This window comes from Ammospiza nelsoni, chromosome 10 (genome assembly GCF_027579445.1).
Source record: "Ammospiza nelsoni isolate bAmmNel1 chromosome 10, bAmmNel1.pri, whole genome shotgun sequence".
NCBI lineage: Eukaryota > Metazoa > Chordata > Aves > Passeriformes > Passerellidae > Ammospiza > Ammospiza nelsoni.
In genome coordinates this window covers 21,201,564-21,220,937 of record NC_080642.1, presented here as the reverse complement: position 1 = coordinate 21,220,937, position 19,374 = coordinate 21,201,564, and the positions used below count along the sequence as shown (strand labels likewise).

The window sequence follows — 19,374 nt, the reverse complement described above, 5'->3', positions numbered from 1 at the left end:
CCTTGATTTCCCAGACAGGCATCTTAAAGATCAAATTCATTTATTTCATTTATTTTGGGGTTCCCAGCTCAGCCTCCTCGCTGGTACCCCATGCCCTGGCACCTCTGAGCTGTGGTGACTCGCCAGCGCACACTCAGCCCCTCTCCACCCCATCCCTGCTCCGGGGGGCTGCCCCCACCCCAGCCCACCAAATAAACCCCAAACCCTTCCTAGGACAGCCCCACACCCCTGGCCATGCCCAGCAGTCGCTATGGGACACGAAAGAACACAAGCACACACTGCTGCTCTCAGGGTGAAGGAAAAGGGAAGTTTATATATTCTGACTCCAACATTTACAGCTTTCCAAGAGTGACAGTGGATAGGAGGGTGACAGTGCCGCCTCTCCAATGACACTGGACAAACCACCAGTCTATCAACTTTCTCCTCCTCCATAAAAGAATGCAAAACAACGAGTTACTTACAGAAAGTGTGTGAGAAAGTCCGCTACAAGAATGTTAATATTAGAAAGCTTAGAAAATTTTTAAAAATCATCAGCCTCTCCCCCCGCCTTCATCCATCATCCCCCCACATCCCTGTGCTGCAGCCGCTGCCATGGGCTCCCGGCACTTCCCGGCGCGCACCGTGCTGTTCGAGAGGGAGTCCAGCGGTGTCACGTACCGAGTGCCCGCCCTGCTCTACCTGCCCTGCGGTGCCAAGCTGCTGGCCTTCGCCGAGGAGCGCCTCAGCGCCGACGATGCCCACGCCAACCTGCTGGTGCTGCGCCGCGGCTCCATCTACGGCACCTTCGTGGAGGTGGGACACGGTGTGCCAGCCTGGGGACACAACGGGGATGTCCCCATGGCATGGTGTGCCACAGCGGGCTCTGGAGAGAGCCACACAGGGAGGGAGGATGGCTCTGGGGATGTCCCCATGGCATGGTGTGCCACAGCCGCACGGGGAGGAGAGCGTGGCTGGGTGGAATCACAGGGCCACGGGTTGGTTTTGGTTGGAAGGGATCTCAAAGGCCATCTCACTCCAGGCCCTGCCATGGGCAGGAACACCTTCATTATCCCAGGTTGCTGCAAGGCCCATCCAGTCTCAGAATCTCTGCTGGTCACAGTGACTCTGAGATATGTACAGGTCTCTTTTTCCCAGCCTGGCAATTGTAAGGAGTCAGGATTCTTCTGTTCTCGTTCTCAAGGTTGTTTGTTATTTCTTATCTATAGCGTTCTTCCTCTGACCCACTGAGGTATGTCTGGCAGGTCGGGTTGAGGCACAGTGCCCATCTCAGAGGCGGTGTTATCTTTTTATACTAAAAACTACATGTACATTATTTACCATAACTTCCCAATACCTATCACCTATGTTAGACAGTGAGTTTCTACCTTAAACCAATCTAAAAGTGCCAGCACCACCTGGAACATGGAGGCTAGGAAGAAGAAGGAAGAAGGACAGGGTATGCCCAAATTCCTCCATCTTGGCACTCCAAGCCCTCATTCTAAAAATCTCAAAAATCTATTTTTCATCCTGTGACAAACTAACTATTATGACAAACTAACTATTATTCGACTTAAGCTCTCTTGACTTGTAATTCTTCATATAAAGGTGGTCATTTGCTCCATGGGTCAAAATCAAAGTCACGGGTGTCTTGGGCTCTGTGCCAAGGTCTCTGAGCCCCCTGTCAGGGTCTCGAGTCCTCCAGGGCAGTCCAAGGAATTTCCTGGGTTCCGACAATCCAACCCAGCTGGGAACACTTCAGGGATGGGGCAGCCACAGGGATGGTCTGTGATGGTCCTTACCCCTGTGTGTGCTCTCCTCCTCCTCCTGCTCCGTGGGCAGTGGGAAGACATGCGTGTGCTGGAGACGGCCACGCTGCAGCACCACCGCTCCATGAACCCCTGCCCGCTCTACGACGAGTTCACGGGCACCCTCTTCCTCTTCTTCATCACGGTGCTGGGCAGGACGCCCGAAGCCTACCAGATTGTCACCGGCCAGAACGTCACCCGCCTGTGCTGTGTCACCAGCGCTGACCAGGGCCTGAGCTGGAGCACGGCCACAGACCTGACACAGCAGGTCATCGGGGCCACCATCAAAGGTACCCAGCTGGGGGAGAGGGGATGTGACGGTGTTCACAGGGGTCTGAGGATGAGGGAAGAGATGAGGGTCTGAACTCCATGTTTCAGAAGGCTTGATTTATTATTTTATGATATATATTATATTAAAACTATACTAAAAGAATAGAAGAAAGGATTTCATCACAAGGCTAGCTAAGAATAGAAAAAGAAGGAATGGTAACAAAGGCTTGTGGCTTGGACAGAGAGTCTGAGCCAGCTGACTGTGATTGGCCATTAATTAGCAACAACCACATGAGCCCAATCACAGATGCACCTGTTGCATTCCACAGCAGCAGATAACCATTGTTTACATTTTGTTCCTGAGGCCTCCCAGCTTCTCAGGAGGAAAAATCCTAAGGAGAGGATTTTTCATAAAAGATGTCTGTGACAAGGGGACAGCAGCCAGCACGGGGCTGGCCCTGGCTTTTGCTCTCCTGGAGCCACCAGTGACATTGCTGGGGGTGACTTTGACATGGGAATCCCACAAGCTTCCAAATAGGTGGAGGAGGAACTCAAGCAGAGGGGGTTGGAGAAGGGATGGAGGGAGTGTCCATATCTGTTACTGGGAGTGGGGAGAAGATGGAGAGGCAGGTGTGGGGACAGCTAGGCAGCACTGGGCTCTGTTGCCCTCCCACTCCACCACTTGAGAGGAAGCCCCGGGGACCCTCCCTCGCTGGGCATGGCGGGGCACCGCGGCGGTCGCTCTTTACCCCACCCCACCTTCGCCCCATGCCCCCTCCTCTCCCCAGACTGGGCGACGTTCGCGCTGGGCCCCGGGCACGGCATCCAGCTGCGCTCGGGCCGGCTGCTGGTGCCCGCCTACAGCTACCACATCGACTGCAAGCAGTGCTTCGGGCAGCTCTGCAAGACCACCCCGCACTCCTTCGCCTTCTACAGCGACGACCACGGCCGCGCCTGGCGCTTCGGCGAGTTCATCCCCAACCTGCAGTCGGGCGAGTGCCAGCTGGTGTCGGTGGATGAGGAGGACGGGTCCAACGTGCTCTACTGCAACGCCCGCAGCCCGCTGGGCTTCAGGGTGCAGGCGCTGAGCACGGATGACGGGGCCGTGTTCCACGGGGGGCAGCTGGTGCAGCGGCTCGTGGAGCCGCCCCACGGCTGTCACGGCAGCGTCATCGGCTTCCCCGCACCGCTCGTGTATGTCCCCGCTGCCTCCCGGGACACCGGGGTGCCCTCCCGGGGCTCGGGGTGCCGGCTGCGCCCCGGGGCGCTCCGTGGGTGCGGGCGCCCACCCACGCAACAGGCAGGAGATGCTGAGCTGCCCGCCGGCAGCCACCGTGAGCCCCATGAGCACTGTGCCACCCCAGGGCAGCACGGTGATGCCCACAGTGTCACCTCGGTGCGGGGGAACTCCGCAGCCAGCCCCAGCCCCACTCCCTTCTTCCAAGCGCCGACGTGGATCCTGTACTCGCACCCCACCAGCCCCATGTCGCGGGTGAACATGGGCGTCCACCTGAGCACCTTCCCCAGGGACGCCGAGAGCTGGACGGAGCCCTGGGTCATCTACGAGGGCCCGAGCGCCTACTCGGACCTGGCGTGCCTGCAGCTGCCGCAGCGGGACGCGCCCCCGGCCGGCGGCACCGCCACCGCCTTCGCCTGCCTCTACGAGAACGGCGTGAGGAGTCCCTACGAGCAGATCTCCTTCAGCATGTTCACGCTGCACGACGTGCTCCAGAACATCCCCCTGACAGCCGCTGCTCGCCCGCGGGGGAAGAGGAAGAGGAGGAGGAGCTGCTTCATCTCCTAGAGCCCGCCCAGGGCAGCTCCCACCATCACCACCCTGGAGCATCAACCCTTGGCTGGGTCCTGCCGCCGTCCAGCGCGGCCACAGCACACGGAGGTGTGTCACTGTCCCCTCAATGGGGTTTGTCTCACTTTTATTGCTGTTTTTTAAATTCTATTTTGGGTGGGGAGGCTTTTGCCCCCAGCTCTGGTGGCGTTCACAGGGGTCTCAGGACGAGGGAAGAGATGAGAATGTTGAGCGATGTTTCAGAAGGCTGATTTATTATTTCATTATATATATATATATATATATATATTGTATTAAAAGAAAATGACATATTAAAGCTATACTAAAAGAATAGAAGAAAGGATTTCATCAGAAGGCTTGCAAGGGATAGAAAGGAATGGAATGATAATAAAATCTTGTGACTGACCAGAGAGTCCGAGCCAGCTGACTGTGGTTGGCCATTAATTAAAAACAACCAACATGGACCAATCAAAGCTGCACTTGTTGCGTTTCACAGCAGCAGATAACCATTGTTTACATTTCAATTCTGAGGCCTCTCAGCTTCTCAGGAGAAAGAATCCTAAGGAAAGGATTTTTCATAAAATGTGTCTGTGACACCCAGCCCAGCCTCAGGCTCCTCTCCAAGCAAGAGGCACCTCTGGAAACAAAGACTGGGGGGCAGCAGCAGCAGTGCAGGGGGAGGCAGCCAGGGGTTTGGGTTGGGGTAAAGTTCTGTTCCTTCATTGTAGCTGGGATGGGGTTGGGTTTTATATTTGGGCTGATGATAAAGAAATATTTGTATTGCATTTCTGTCTGTCTGGGGTTTTAGTGATTTTTCTTTGTTATTTTCCTTTTCATTACAATTTATTATTATTATTTCAATTATTAAAGTGTTTTTATGGCAACCCGGGAGATGTCTCACATTTACCCCTCTCATTCTCTCCCCTCCCACGGCATGGAGGTGGGTGGCTGGGTGGTTCTCAGGTGCCAGCTGGGGTTCAGCCACCCCAGTGGCCCAGTTGCTGTTTTGTCTGCCCTGGGATTTGGGTTTTTAATGTGCCAGGGCCATCAGGGCTCTCCTCTGACCCTTGTCAGCCCATCAGGCCCACGCTGGGTGCTGTAAGGTTTGGGGAGGTGTTGAGCACAGGAGTGGGGTCCTGCCCTGGGGAACGAGCAGCAGCTGCTCCTGACGCTTGTGTGTGGTGAAATTTGGGGGTTACACCTCAATTCCTGCTCTGCCTCCCCCAGCACAGCTCCATCCGAGTGCCCAGCTCAGCTCCTCAGGCTCCTTCACCTGCCCTGTGCAGGGGACAAACACCAGCTCAGCTGCCCTAAACACGCACTGATTAACAAAACTGCCCTAAATATGCACTGATTAACAAAACTGATTAACAGGAGTGTCCAGTTCTTCAGTCTGTGACACCACCATGCCTCATTTTCCACCAGGGTGGGTGGAGGCTGGCAAGTGACAGACAACGTGTAGAATAGAAATTTTCAGTTCCCTGGAAGTTGCAAAATAGAACTTAAAGACTAACTGGAAGTGAGACAAAAGGGTGTAAAAGTCACACACACAGGATGCTAAACACATCTGGAACCACTGGAGAAACAGGTAATGAGACAGATGAGCTGTCAAGGTGATTGATTTACACCTGATGGTTGCTGACAATCCCTAAAACATTTCATGTAAACTTGTTTCTTCTCTATCAGGACAAATCCCTTGACCACTGTTGTTGCTGTGTTGTTTTGGGAGCTTAGTGCACATGGTGTGTGTTGAATGGAGATTTATTTTCAGGGTGTTGGTTTTCTTGGAAAACTCAAAGCTACAACAAATGGCCAAGTCTTCTGATGGAACTTTCAGATCTGACTGTCTTTTTGGGTGCTAATATGTAATGCTGGGTGTTCACTGATGTGACACTACAGATTTATTTGTCTTTTAGTGAGGATGTCAACCTCAAATAATTAAGCTATATTTATAGTTTTATAGCAGCATAAATAACTCCTCTGGATTCAAAAATTAACATTTTGGAACATGGTGACTTTTGTGGCAAAGTTATGTAACAAGAAACAGCAGTGCCCTGAGAGAGGTTCAAGGCAAGGTCACGGCATTGGGGCACTAAGAACCAGCAGACACCCCTGCAGACAAATCTCTAGGATCAAAAATCCCTTCCAGGAAGGGATGGAGGCATGGAAACTGGTTCTGGGCAAAGTGTTCTCTAGGAAGCCCCTTGTAATGAACCTGTCTGACCATGGTGGAACAAACCCTGCTGTGAGGCTCCACAGCACATATTTGGTCAGAGGAGATATCCTGCGTGTGTCCAGCCCTGGGATAAGGAGTGCCTGCTCTCTAATGCTCCAAATTATGTCAGGAAATGTCCTCTGCCTCCTTTCAGTATCTCGAGGTTCTCTGCCTTCAGTTCTTCTCCTTTCAGAATCACAAGGAGTGGCCGAGGCAGCTGCTGGCAGCCAGGTCCTCCCCTCCATCCCTTACCAGGCCAGTCCCAACCCCAAAGGCCACCAGCCCCAAGGGAGGGGACACAGCCTAGGCCAGGGGATGTGCACAGGAGCAGCCCTTGGCTCCTCATCCCCACCAGCTGCTCCAGCGCCGGGGTGTCCATCCATCCCCTGGGGGCTCTGTCTCTCTCACACCGGGCTGGTGTCACCGCTCCTGCTGCGCCCTCTGTGCCAGCAGCCAGGGACACCCGGGGTGGCACCTCCTCCTGGCAGGGCCCTACTTGCCGTCACAGGAGCCACAGAGGCAGCCCAGGAGCCCGTTGAGGATCTGGAGCAGCGCCAGCAGCATCTCGGCAGCGCTGAGGAGCAGCAGGAGCGAGAAGAGCGCCACGTGCCAGGCCACGATGCCCTCAGGCTCCAGGCAGGTGCTCCAGGAGCTCCGGTTGTACAGGTAATTCTCAGCCCTGGGTGGCAGCAAGGGGACAAGGTTCTCTAGGATCCACAAAACATCCCCCAGACATCCCACCCTTCATCCGGAGGATAAGCAGAATAAAAGCTTAGAAGCAAAAAAAGCAAGGAGCAGGTAAAAAAAAGAATAGTTAGAAGAATCACATGTACTCATGTGTGTGAATCTAAAAAGAGAACAGAATTATTTTGACAGGAGGGAAAGAAACCTATACAATGACTAATTCTGCCATCTCTCTGAGAATTGATCTGACCACTGGAAGAAAACTCATGGAAGCTAGTGTCAAGATATTCCAGTGCAAAATCATTGGAATAAAACATTACCCATGGGTTCAGATGTGATGAAATGTTGGTAAGAGTCTGAAGTAAAGAAACGGGAGCAGTGGGGTTCAAACAGTGAATGCAAAGGGATGATTCCACTTCATAATAAGCTAGCAAACAGTGCTGCAACTTCTTATTTAAGTTCTATTCTGTCACTTGATAGTACAATTACTTCAGCTGGGAGTTGGGAGGATGATGAAGATGGAAAGCAGCACGCAGAAACCCATGGAAGGTGAGGATTCCTCGAGCTACCAGGGTCCTGCATATCCCACGCCCTCCATCAACCCACTTAATTAGCAATGAATTAACGAGGCAGCGGCGGCTCAGCCCTCACCTGGCGCCAGCCCCCAGGTCGATGGGGTCCAGGAATGGGTATCCCCAGAGGGCGGCGTGCCCGGGCCCCAGCGCGGTGCTGTTGTGCAGGCAGAGCGGGCCCGTGCTCAGCCCCACCCCGCAGAGCACGAAGCAGGCGGCGGAGCCCAGCAGCGCCAGCTTGGAGAGCAGCACGGACAGCAGAGCCTGCGGGGACACACACGGTCAGGGGACACACACGGTCAGGGGACACACACGGTCAGGGGGGACACACACGGTCAGGGGACACACACGGTCAGGGGGGACACACACGGTCAGGAGGGACACACACGGTCAGGGGGGACACACACGGTCAGCGGGGACACACACGGTCAGCGGGGACACACGGTCAGGGGGGACACACACGGTCAGGGGGGACACACTGTCAGGGGGGACACACACGGTCAGGGGACACACACGGTCAGGGGGGACACACACGGTCAGGAGGGACACACACGGTCAGGGGGGACACACACGGTCAGGGGGGACACACACGGTCAGGGGACACACACGGTCAGGGGGGACACACACGGTCAGGGGGGACACACACGGTCAGGGGACACACACGGTCAGGGGACACACACGGTCAGGGGGGACACACACGGTCAGGGGACACACACGGTCAGGGGACACACACGGTCAGGGGGGACACACACGGTCAGGGGACACACACGGTCAGGGGGGACACACACGGTCAGGGGACACACACGGTCAGGGGGGACACACACGGTCAGGGGGGACACACACGGTCAGGGGACACACACGGTCAGGGGGGACACACACGGTCAGGGGACACACACGGTCAGGGGGGACACACGGTCAGGGGGCACAAACCAGCTCAGCTTGTCTGGGAGGGGGGAACGGCCCTGCCCAGCTGTGCCTGGGGATGGAGGCACCGCTTGGGTGGCAGCGACCTGCAGAGCCCATCCCGGTACTCCCTGGGGCCCTGTGCCCTGGGGAGGGGACACCCTGCCATGGCACCCTGCCATGGGGCCACTGGAGAGCAGCTCCCTGTCTCAGGGCCATGCGGGACAGGGGCGCTCCGCATCCCACCTGGCACCTGAGAAAGGGTCTGTGCCCAGCACAGGAGAGGGGGATCCGACACAACCCGCCGGGAGCCGGGGGAGAGGGGGATCCCTGCCCTGTCCCAGGTGGGGCCAGAGGAGGATCCCTGCTTGTCCCACGGCAGGATCACGGCGCAGGAGGATCCCTACCCTGTCCCACTGCGGTTCCATGGCACAGGAGGATCCCCGCCTTGTCCCGCCCTGGGGCCATGGCAGAGGAGGATCTCTGGCCCAGGTGGGGCCATGGAAGGGGAGGATCCCCGCCCTGTCTTGGTGGGGTCGGGGGAGAGGAGGATCCCTGCTCTGTCCCATGGCACAGGAGGGTCGCTGCCCTGTCCCACAGTGGAGGAGCTGCCTCCCGCCCCATCCCCGCTCGTTCCCGGCCCCATCCGCGCTGGTCCATCCCGGCTCCCTTGGCTTACGCTGTGGCGGCCGGAGCAGCCGGGGCGCTGCCAGCCCAGCGCCGTGACCTGGATCGCTGCCAGCAGCACCTGCGGGGACAGAACCGGAGCTGGGGGGCCAAGGGGACAGAACCGGAGCTGGGGGACCAAGGGGAGCCGCCTGCCCCGCTCCATGCCCCGGCCCCGCTCCATGCCCGTGCCCCGCTCCATTCCCCTGCCCCTCTCCATGCCGTCCCGTGGGAAGGGCGCCGTGCCCGCGGTACTCACGGCGATGCCGCCGCCCCAGAGCCCCGGCAGAGCGCGGGCGTGGCGGCCCAGGTGTCCCTGCAGCAGGTACCGGGATGCTCCGCCCGGGAACAGCAGCAGGATGCTGGCCAGCACGGACAGCGTGCCCAGCACCAGCAGGCACGGCCCCACGATCCGGCTGCACTTCCCCACGCACATGGCCGTCCTGTGAGGGCACGGGGAGGAAGAGGAGGAGGAGAGGAAGGGGCTGCGTTCGGCCCTGCAGCGCCCCGAGGGTTCCCCACCCCGAGCCCATCCCGCGGCTGTGGGTGCGTGGGAGCTGCTGGGTTGTGCTTTGGGTGTCAGCCCTCCCTGCTGGCACTGCCCCTACCTGAGGGAGGGCAATTCCAAATGGAAATTCTATTATTTCTTTGCCAAATGGCCACTAGTGTTCCTACACCAAACCCCAAGACCTGTGTGGCTCTTCCCAAATGTGTCCCAGCTCCTGGCAGGGAGAGATGTTTTGGTTTTTTTTCTTTAAGGTCCCTCCAACCAAACCCAGTCTGAGATTGTATGGAAATGTTACTGCACGGAGCCAAGCACCCAGCACAGCTCAGCTTGGCTTTCAGGGTTTACAATGAGCATGAGGGAGCCAGGAAAGAGACAAAATCCTTGTACAGGACTTGTGAAAGCCCATCAGTCTCCAATTTAATCCAACAGCAATTCCATCCCTGTCCCTGCCAGAGGTCTGAGTATGAAACTGATTAAATTTAATTAAGAAAACATTATTAATTATCCTCCAGTTCCACCGGCATGGAAGTTATGAGTTATTAAGTTATGAGTTTGTCTAGAAAGCACCTGCCCATCTCCAGGTGCTACCTTGTCCAAAATTGCCTCTCCTCTGCACTTACAAGCCCCTTTCTGTACAGGATGTCCTTTGGTCACTCTGGCACTGCTGAATACAGCATGGTTTGCTGCTGTCCTGGCTCCCAGCTCTTCTCTACCCTGAGTTCTCTTGGCTTGAAGTTGGGCTCATGCATTTTCCCCTTTCCTGCTCGATTACAGCCCATTTTGCACAGGTTCCCAGGTCAGGCTGTTTCTTGCTCTGGCTTTGCAAAGCAGCAGCATCTGTGGCACCGTGGTTGGCTCTGTGGAAGAGCTCCCAGCCCCTCCTGCAGGCCCCAGGGCCAGGGAGGAGCCCAGGGCAGCACATCCAGCTCTGGCACTGCCCCAGGGGCTGGGGGACACCAGTCCAGGGGATCTGCTCAGGACCAGCCCCAGCAGGGCACTGGGGAGGGCTGAGCATGAGGGACAGGGCTCTGAGACACCTGAGGGGAACCATCAGCTCCACGTGTCCTAAAATCCCACCTTTCTTGATTTCCATCCTCCTGCCTTGGTTGCAGGGAATTCAGGGCCTCTTTGCCCCCCTTCAATCCCTGCCTGCAGTCCAGGGGTTGTGTGTGGTTGTTTCCTGCCCTGTGCTGAGTCCCACCTCCCCTCCACCTTCTGGAGCAGCTCCAGCCCCTCTGAGCTCACAGCCTGGGCTCTCACCTTTCTGCTCATCTCTCTGCCACCTCTCCAAGCACTCTCCTTCCCCTCCAGCACTGCCCTCTCCCTGGGGATGGCAGGAATCTCTTTCCCCTGGGAATCTCCCAGGGAATGCTGTCCCTTCCAAACACCCCCTGAGCACGCAGCTCTCAGCCAGCACAGACAAACCCCAAGTGCAGGTGCTCCTGTGTCCATCTGGACAGCAGGTTGGTCCTGTGTCCTTCTGCCAGCCCAGCCCCATCACCAAAAGCACAGAGAGATTCCAGCAGAGCCTAGGGAGCTTCTCCCCCCTTCCCAGCTTACCTGGAGTGATGTCTCTCAGAGCAGCAGTGCCCAGCCCTGCTGAGCCCTGTCCCATCACCCTATTTATGTGGCTATTTATGACACCTCAGCCCCCAAGGGCCGCCCACCAGGGCATGACCCTCTGGCCATGTCCCCATCCCAGGGAAGGATGAGTGGCTGCATGAGCCAGCCTCTGCCTCGCTCTTCCCCATTTCAGAATTTACCCTGCAGGGCTCACCCAAACAGGCACACCCTCAGATTTTAAGGCTTCTACCACTGCCTCAACCACTGCCTGGTTGAATATTGAACATTGTTATTCCTGCAACACCCTGTTGGGATAATGCTTTCCTCTCTAATATTCAATAAAAACTACAGAATAAACATTCCCTTGTGTCTACTGGCTCCTACCTCCCACCCTTTGCTCCTCACAGGTGTCTCAGCTTTTCCTCAGGTGCTGAGTGCATCCCCACCACCATGTGTCTCATGCCTTGGTGATAAAATTGAGAGAGGAAGGTTATTTCTGGGTATCTTCATTATTATAAATCACCAGATATCAGCATTTCCTATCTGCCATGGCTGGCAGTTAACGTGCAACAGGGAAACTCCAATTCCCACAGAGTGGTGAGGAACAGGATCAGGAGAACATCAATGATCTCTGTGTCTGACAAAAGGAGTCAGGGAAACAACAGCACCAAAAAATGGCAAAAATTGGGCAGTTTTGTTGGCAGGAGGAGGAGCTGCAGGTTTTTTTTTTGGCAGCGGAGTTGCAGGTGGCACAAGCAAAGAGAAGAATTGCTCATGGACTGTGCAGGGAGAAGGAAGAACCTTCTCAAAGAAGAGTTTTGGGAGCCCTTGGGAAAAGATGAATGGATGAGGCTGAGTTACAGCAGGCAATTCCATTCCTCTTGCAAAAATAAACTGAGAAGCAGGTTATCAGACAGTCCCTGTGAAAGGAAAATCAGAGTTGGCACCAGGAGAGGAATTCCCATTTTAGTCACAGAATCTCAGAATAGTCTGAGGGGGAAGGGACCCAGCAGGACCATGGAGCCCAACACTGAATTGAGTGGCCCATGCAGGGATGGGGGAGAGGAGAATCCCTTGGCATTCCTTGGCACTGGGCTCAAGCACCTGAGTTAATCTTCGGCTATTTGATCCTTAAATAAGACAAATCAGTCTCTAAACTGAAGACAGACATTTATTCAGGCATGCAGAATAAGCAGAATCCAAGTTTTCCTTCCTCTCTTTTTCTCACTTTGAAAGAGGGGAACCCGTTTTTCACTCTGCTGGAAGAAAACGTTTTGCAACCTCATCCTGTGCCTTTCCTACGTCACAGCAGAGTGAGGCTCTCAGCACACACATGATCTGCTCCATCACCCACAGAAAACCCCACGCCAGGAAGTGTGAAGCATCCAGCTGACACTCTTCCCTGCACTGCTGATCTTTTCCTTATAAGAATAATCCTCATGGAAGGGTAATTTTAGCCCTGCACGTGAGGAGCTGGGTGCTTGCCTTCCTCACACCAGAGTGCAACTGGGGAAAGTGTCAGCACAGCAAGGAATTTGCTGCCAAGTCACCCAGTCCTGGTGCAGCCTGGTCCCACCTAACAATTCCAGCTTGGCCAGGGGCTCCTGATGGTTCCTTACAGCTGAAGAGGAGCTTCCACCTCCCTGCTTCCTTTGCCTTTTGCCTCCCCAGGCTCCTCTGGGGCTGGGGAATCTGCACAGCAGGCTGGGTCTCAAGAGTGGTTTGACTTCAAGGAGAACCAAAGAGACTGAAGTGAGCCTGACCTGGTGAGAGGGAAAAGTTCTGTGCCAAAGCTGCCTCCACCTTGCTCCTGGATGGAAGATGTTCAGCAGCCCTCTGGCTCTCCCATTCCCCTCCTTAGCACCTGCAAACCTGTTTGTGCCACTACACAGCCTTAGACAAAGCCCTGCAGGGTGTTTGTGGCTAAACTGACTGAGGAAACATCAACACAATGCTGTACAATATTCCTTTTAGGGCTTAGAAATGTCACCCAAATTTACAGTTCAGATTAACTGAAAAGTTGGAAGTTTACAGAAAGGAAAAATAAGTAAATGAAACCCAAGAGGTATTTTGAGTTTGATGTATCCCTGCAGTTCCTTGACCTGCAGACTGATGTAAAAAGATTCCCGACTCAATTGGAACTGGAAATATTTTCCTAGGCTGTGTGAAGAGTTCAGGGTTTTCCAGCTACAAGACCCTGGAAGGGCTGAGCTCCACAGTGGAGACCCACCTACAGTCAGGAACATGAGGATGACCCAAAACTGATTTCTTAATTTCTGTTTCTCCACTGTACCTGCCAAGTCCTGGTCCAGAAGGGCCCCTGCTCCTCAGCATTTCATGCCAGGCCACAACAGCAATGTCCCAGGGAGCCCAAACTCCATGAGAGGCTCTGCTTTGCCACCACCAGGAGGACACAGTTCAGAATAGAAACCCCCATTTCCTCTGCTCCTTCATTGGGAAGGATGGGAAATCCTAGCCCTGCCTCTTTATATTAGTTTTCATACAGTTATTTTTCCTGTCAAGGTCCTGTAAATTTGTCTCACTTCAAGATTTTCTATCCTCTACAACAGCCTGAAACTTTCCTGGGCAGTGCTGTCATCAAGTTTCTAATCCTTCTAGCCCAGTATCTTTAAGGAAAAACTCAGGAACTCCACAAATAACACAGGCACAGACTTCCATTAGAACTAAACCAACAAATAAACCCCAAACCCAAAAAATCAAGTGCTGAAGAAAGCTATTGAAAACAGTTTGTTTTATTTCCAGGATCAAATATTACAATAGGACATTTACATATATTTATAAAAAATGCAGCAGTTGTGTATATAGATCAGAGGTTTCCTTGAGTTTGGTCCCTCCCAGCACAGTGAGCTGAAAACTTCCAAATTAATCCTCTCCCTCCTCCCATGTGAAGTTGCCATCATTGAATAAACTGACCATTGTGAAAAGCTGTCCTTTAGAAACTGGATGTTCCCCAGTTCCAGGAAACAGCCTCATTTTTAAAAAACCATCTGTCCTAGAGTCTGGTGTCTCTGAGCTGAGTTTTACCCAGATGTAAAATAGCACCTCATCCCCTGCTCCCCAGTTTCAGTTCCACACCTTCACAAGAGTTACAAAGTGACTTTTCTCTGCACTGCAGACACTCCCAGTGATCTGTCAGTGACCAAATCCCCAATTTCTGCCCTCCCTCCCAGGGTGCCCATGGAACACAGGGGATAACCCCAGGCAGGTGGAGGCACTGCTGGCAGGTGCAGCAGTCTCTGGGTGTAAATAGATAAATATGGCTCTGTTTGTTGGGACTGCACAGACACCAAGCATCCCAAGGACAAGAGGAGACAGGAAAAAAAAGTCAGCACAGAAAGGGAATCCATTAACCTGACCAGCTCCAAACCCACACAGGCCTGTGGGTGCTTCCAACAACGCAGCCAGCACAGGGCTCAGCATCAGTTTGTGCTGCCTTCGAAACAGGAGCTGTTCCACTTATAGAAAATCACTTGTGAAAATAAATAAATAGAAAGGGTGAGGGAGAGCAGAGGCTGGATTTGAGCCTGTGGGAACAGCCAGACAGGGCACAGCCAGTCCTTAAGGACAGAGACTTTGTCCTTCACCCACCTGAAGCACATCTCTGCCACCCCTTCTCCTCTTGGAACACTTGTTTTATCAACTTCACTGAACAGGGATTAAACCAGAAGAAAATAGTGACATCTAGTACAAACTAAAAAGGAATAACAATGAAGTGATGAGGCCCTGAAATGATACAGATCTTCCCACTCACATGGACATTCCTACACAGGTCCCTATGTTCATATTTCATTTTTATGTGGTTTACCAAAAAGCCACCACATTTCAAGCACCTCTGCAGTGTTTGCTACCTGACAAACAGCCCAAAATGCTGCCCTGTCCCCAAAAGAAAACTGGTTTTAATTTAGCCCTTGCTGCTCGAGTCCCAGTTGCTCTGACAGGAACAGGAATTTGAGACTCTTCAGCAGAGAGGTTGAGTTACTAAAACCTGCACCAAACTCAGTTTTACTGCAGAGGTTCAACCACAGCAGCAGTGCCAGGGCAGGCTGAGCGTACAAATCAGCTCTGAAGGACGTGGACCCTGTGAAACACAAGCTGGACAAAGGAGAGGTGTCACTTCCCCTAGCAGTGAGGAGAAGGTCAGGGAGCTCTGGGAAGAGCTGATGGAAAATTCCTGTTTAGATCTACTTAGGAATAATGGTACATCTGGATGGTTTTTACAGACAACTGTATTTTACAAAGCCACCTGCAGATCCTGGACATTCCTCTAAGATCTGAAGAGATTTACCAGGAAAAGCAATGCACTGCAATCCATGAATGTCAGAAATCATAAAAGTCACAGAATTTTGTTCAAATCCTAAAGAAAATAACAAAAGTATGGCCATAAGTGTTTGGCCCAGCCTCTACCTGCCCTTTTCAGGTCAGTGGGGAATGCTGTGATGTTGAGGCTGGTCAATCAGCTTGACTTAAGAGCACACAGCATCAGAAAAATCCAAAACCTTCCTGTGGGCCTCTGAAGTGGGAAGTAAATGTGTCAGCTGCACCTGGCAGGGAAAGCCAGAGCTTGTTTCCCTTTCTGTTCCAGGATCCTGGTTGTGACCAAATGGGATTTGTTTTACATCCCAAAAGAAAGCTGTGTTAGATGAAGAGCACAGGCAAAGGAACATCAGCAGCAGCAGCAGGGAGCTCCAGCTTCAAACAAAACAGCCCTGACAGTTCTCACTCAGAAAAACCTGCACTGCCCACATGCACTGCTGCTGCTCTTGCAGCAAATCCTGACCCAGTGACACCCACAGGAAGCCACAAACCACAGCTTTTGAAGGATTGGCTTCCTCTGTCCTTCACAGCTCAACATTGTATTTCCCAACCAAATTTAACACATTTTTTCCAGCAAAGGCAATCTGAGCTTTAGATTTCACATCTAGAAATGACTCTTTAAATATTGCCCAACCCATCACCTTCACTGCCATGAGCTGTCCTGTCCCAGGCAGGACTTGATTCGTGTTTTCAACCACATTCCTCCCAAGGGATGAAGAGGTTGTGTCCTGGTTGGGGCAGTTTCTCTTCAGCTTTCAGCCCCCACAGCACAGCTGATGTGTGGTACTGGGTTTGTTTGGGGTGGGAAGGAGAGAGAGAGAGGAATGAACAAAGAGAAGAGCCACATGCAGGGATATGTATTCCTTAATTTTTTTTTCTCTGTTTCTTGCTCTCAAAGCAAAGCAAAAGAAAGGTGATAGAAAAAAACCACACTGAAACAGATAGAAAAACTCCAACCCAGTTTCCTGGAACAGAACAAACTCCTAGAAACCACGAGAAAATGCCATTTTCAGTGTAAATGTTCAACTTCCCAATCTTCTTTTCCCTCTTTGAGCAATTCCTGGTCTCATCACAGAGTTCAGCCCAGCCCCACACACAGGAGCAGGCCCAGGAGGGGCAGGGGAGGGAAAGTGCCAATAAATCACACCTGGTTCTTGTTATTCCAACCAGGCAGCTGGAGCTGCTTTGGAAGCTTTAGGATTACAGGGAAATGTGAGTTTGGGGTCTGGATATGCAGGAACTAAAGGATCCTTCAGTCCAGAGGTGCCACTGCTGCTTCACAGGCCAAACACAAAACTCCCCCTCACCTCCCCATGCTGGGAGCAGCCTCCACACCTGGGGGTCTTTACAAACCAAAGATGACATCTGGTGTCACACCAAACACTGATCAGGAAACTGAGATGAAAATCTGCTTTCCTGACACTACATCCTGCAGCAGAAAGGGAAATCAACTTCTACAATTGCATGATTACATGTCAAAGCTCAATTAGGAGCAGGAGACAGCTGTGAGTTGAAGTTTTCATGGGGAATGCCAGACATTTTCTGTGATTTCTTGCATTTAAAGGTTCCAAAGTACAGATGCTAGTATGAAATCAAAGGCAAAATATCTTGAAAAACTGGAAAATGTAAATTTATGGCTACTAAGGTCTTTAACAAAGACAATCATCTGAGAGAGGCAGAAAAAGTCAGCAGTTATGCCAGGTCCCATGTGCCTTCTCCTCAGCGATTGAGGATGATGTTAAACTGAGTTTTTAGCTGTAAATACACAAATCCACCACACTGTGCTGAGGGCTGTGCCAGTTAACTCCTGTCCCATCTGCTGAAACACCAACTGGCCAAGAGCTCCACCAGAAAAATCCAAAATCCTTCTGAAGGATGACATTCTGGTGGAGACACTGGAGGAGAACCAGGGCACTGACTTGTGTGCCAGCCTCCAGAGCTGAAAGGAAAGCCTGCACCAAGGAGCAGCTTTCCATGCAGCCCTCCAAATTTAGAGGTAAGTGACAGTAGATGAATATGGAAATAGAACAAAATTCATCCCAGGGAATTCAAGCCACCAGGCTGGGAAGTGTTTTATGAAGCATTAATTGATGCTCAGTGCTGTCAGTGCTGTAAAACCCCTGTAAAGCCACTCACTCCTAGAAAAAAAGGAAAAAAGCCAACTGACTGTCAGGTCTCTGTGGCAGGTGTTTTCAGGAATCCAAAACCTTTACAGTACCCTTGTTATTTGCAAAATCCTGAGAGCAATAAGGAGACACTTTGAGGATGCAGGGAAGGGAACATGGATAACCCACCCACCCCACAAAGGAGCTGGTTCTGCTCCAGCACTGCACTCACAGCTTTCCCTCTGGGCCAAGCAGTCAAGCCCATATGGAGCACAGTTGGATTTCTGGGGGGTTGGTTGTTTTTTTTACTACATCCACTGGCAATTTAAAGCAGGAGGAAAACATGCAGGCAATCTAGAAGTCTTTAGGTGGAGCAGAGCATTTTGTCATGGCTCAACCCAACTCCTTTCCAAAACCAGAGAAGGCTGGAAGGTTAATGGAGACCTTTTGTGTAGGGAATCCAAACAAAGGAAAGACTGTCCTGAAGGTTATGCCCTCTCCTTACAGAGAGATGCCTCCATGCCTCATCACACACTCTTTTCAAAAATAAATTAAACAAAACAGATTTAAGAATAGCAGCGAGAAGGGTTTGTGTATTATGGCCACTCCAAGCTCCAGCATGCTGGATACACAGATCACTGTTTTACTTTATTCCAGGAAAGCAGAGGAAAGATGTTCTTCCCAATGCTCTCTGCAGCTGAGGAAGAAAATAAAACTCTGAGCACTCTCATTTGGTCACTAGAGAGGGAGAAGGGAGGGAGAGAGAGGAGGAGGGAGAAGGAAGGGCCAGTCAGCTGCCTGATTCCAGCACTGCAATCCCACGACCCTTAACTGCATATTTAACCACTCTTGTCCCAGGCAAAGAGGAGAGGGAGGAAGGCTGGGAGAACTCAGGCCACAGTGCTAATTCCTTTCCTGCACAAAGACAGTCTCTTGAGGACACAGGCCTGCCTCCTGTAACGTGATCTCATAGTCCAGGTGGGAGAGTTTCCTCCTGGGGAAGTTGGTGAGCAGTTCAAAGCGCTCGTTGGGGTATCCTTTGGACTGGACGTGCTTCACAAGAGCCTGGGGAGAAAGGAAAGCAAACCATTGTCACAGAAGTCAGAATGGGAAAAAAATCCTGTTTATTTTTAAAAGTGTCACCATTTCTTTTTTTTTTTTTTGGCTTGAGGGGAAGAAAGGGCATCATGGTAATACTGGAAGCATAAGCACCTCATGGGAATAATGTATGTAAAGCAGCCAGTGCTTCATCAATATCAACACAATAATTAAAAATTAAACATTTTTTTATGTTTTATATCAACAGTTAAAACTGATCAGTATCATCAGTTAAAACTCCTGAAGTGCAACTGTCTCCTTAAGCAATTTCTTTTGCTAGTTCTGGCCAGCTTTAAAATGGAAGCAACTAAAGGCTGAAAAAAAAAATCAGCATGGAAATGATGTTCACAAAGAAACACCCGAGACTCAATCTGGATCTGACTGAAAGGCTCCAGAAGATCACATGAGATGAGCACAAATGCTGCTTGCTCAGCTCTGCAACCAAAAGATGTCTTTACCCACAAACCTTGACTCAGCTAAATTCCTCTGCTGACTCTAGAGCAGAAGGGAAATCATATGCTGAGATAAATTTCCTTTAACTTCCACAGTCAAAACCAAAAGTCAGGGTTTATTTCAATTTAACACTTCTCTACTGCCTAAATGAATTGCTCAAGTATTCACAAGTGCTACATGTCTAATAATATGTGCAAATTTACTTAACAAGCTGCATTCAAAAGGCAGTCAAGCTTTTTTTCCTTTTATTTTCAGGCAGGAGAGTCAAGGATGAGAACATGGGCTGAGGACACTGTATATTCCTAGAGCTATGCAATAGCCCCATTTTTTTAAGGGACAGGACACTTTTCTGCCAAAACTACAGAAAATCCTTCTGATGAGGTGTGCTTTTGCCTTCCCTATGACTCCAGC

General features: G+C 52.0%; 3 protein-coding genes across 3 annotated transcripts in view; 1 reads left to right on the top strand and 2 right to left on the bottom strand.

Annotated features, from left to right (window-relative positions):
- Positions 1 to 591: 591 nt before the first annotated feature.
- NEU4 (neuraminidase 4) lies at positions 592 to 3,858 on the top strand. The gene is made up of 4 exons (XM_059479535.1): positions 592 to 792; positions 1,819 to 2,074; positions 2,843 to 3,329; positions 3,441 to 3,858. Exons 1-4 carry the CDS (start codon positions 592 to 594, stop codon positions 3,856 to 3,858), a joined length of 1,362 nt encoding a protein of 453 aa, XP_059335518.1.
- A 2,710-nt stretch (positions 3,859 to 6,568) lies between these two features.
- Positions 6,569 to 9,337, bottom strand: TM4SF19 (transmembrane 4 L six family member 19). Its single transcript, XM_059479730.1, has 4 exons — positions 9,161 to 9,337; positions 8,915 to 8,983; positions 7,412 to 7,596; positions 6,569 to 6,755 (listed from the first exon to the last, which is right to left on the bottom strand). The coding sequence occupies exons 1-4, from the start codon at positions 9,335 to 9,337 to the stop codon at positions 6,569 to 6,571; spliced, it is 618 nt and encodes a 205-aa protein (XP_059335713.1).
- Positions 9,338 to 13,955: 4,618 nt separating this feature from the next.
- Positions 13,956 to 19,374, bottom strand: part of UBXN7 (UBX domain protein 7) — a 28,314-nt gene continuing 22,895 nt past the window's right edge. Inside the window, exon 11 of the mRNA XM_059479505.1 lies at positions 13,956 to 18,477. Coding sequence (XP_059335488.1) covers positions 18,316 to 18,477 — 162 coding nt within the window. The 3' untranslated portion in view covers positions 13,956 to 18,315. The remainder of the gene's footprint in view (positions 18,478 to 19,374) is intronic.

Excerpts from the sequence above, each read along its gene's own strand:
- NEU4 (XM_059479535.1), top strand. The coding sequence starts at position 592 with ATGGGCTCCCGGCACTTCCCGGCGCGCACCGTGCTGTTCGAGAGGGAG. Across the intron at positions 793-1,818 it reads TCTACGGCACCTTCGTGGAG|TGGGAAGACATGCGTGTGCT; the intron begins GTGGGACACGGT and ends CTCCGTGGGCAG. Across the intron at positions 2,075-2,842 it reads CATCGGGGCCACCATCAAAG|ACTGGGCGACGTTCGCGCTG; the intron begins GTACCCAGCTGG and ends TCCTCTCCCCAG.
- TM4SF19 (XM_059479730.1), bottom strand. The coding sequence starts at position 9,337 with ATGTGCGTGGGGAAGTGCAGCCGGATCGTGGGGCCGTGCCTGCTGGTG. Across the intron at positions 8,984-9,160 it reads TCTGGGGCGGCGGCATCGCC|GTGCTGCTGGCAGCGATCCA; the intron begins GTGAGTACCGCG and ends CTGTCCCCGCAG. Across the intron at positions 7,597-8,914 it reads GCTGCTCCGGCCGCCACAGC|GCTCTGCTGTCCGTGCTGCT; the intron begins GTAAGCCAAGGG and ends GTGTCCCCGCAG.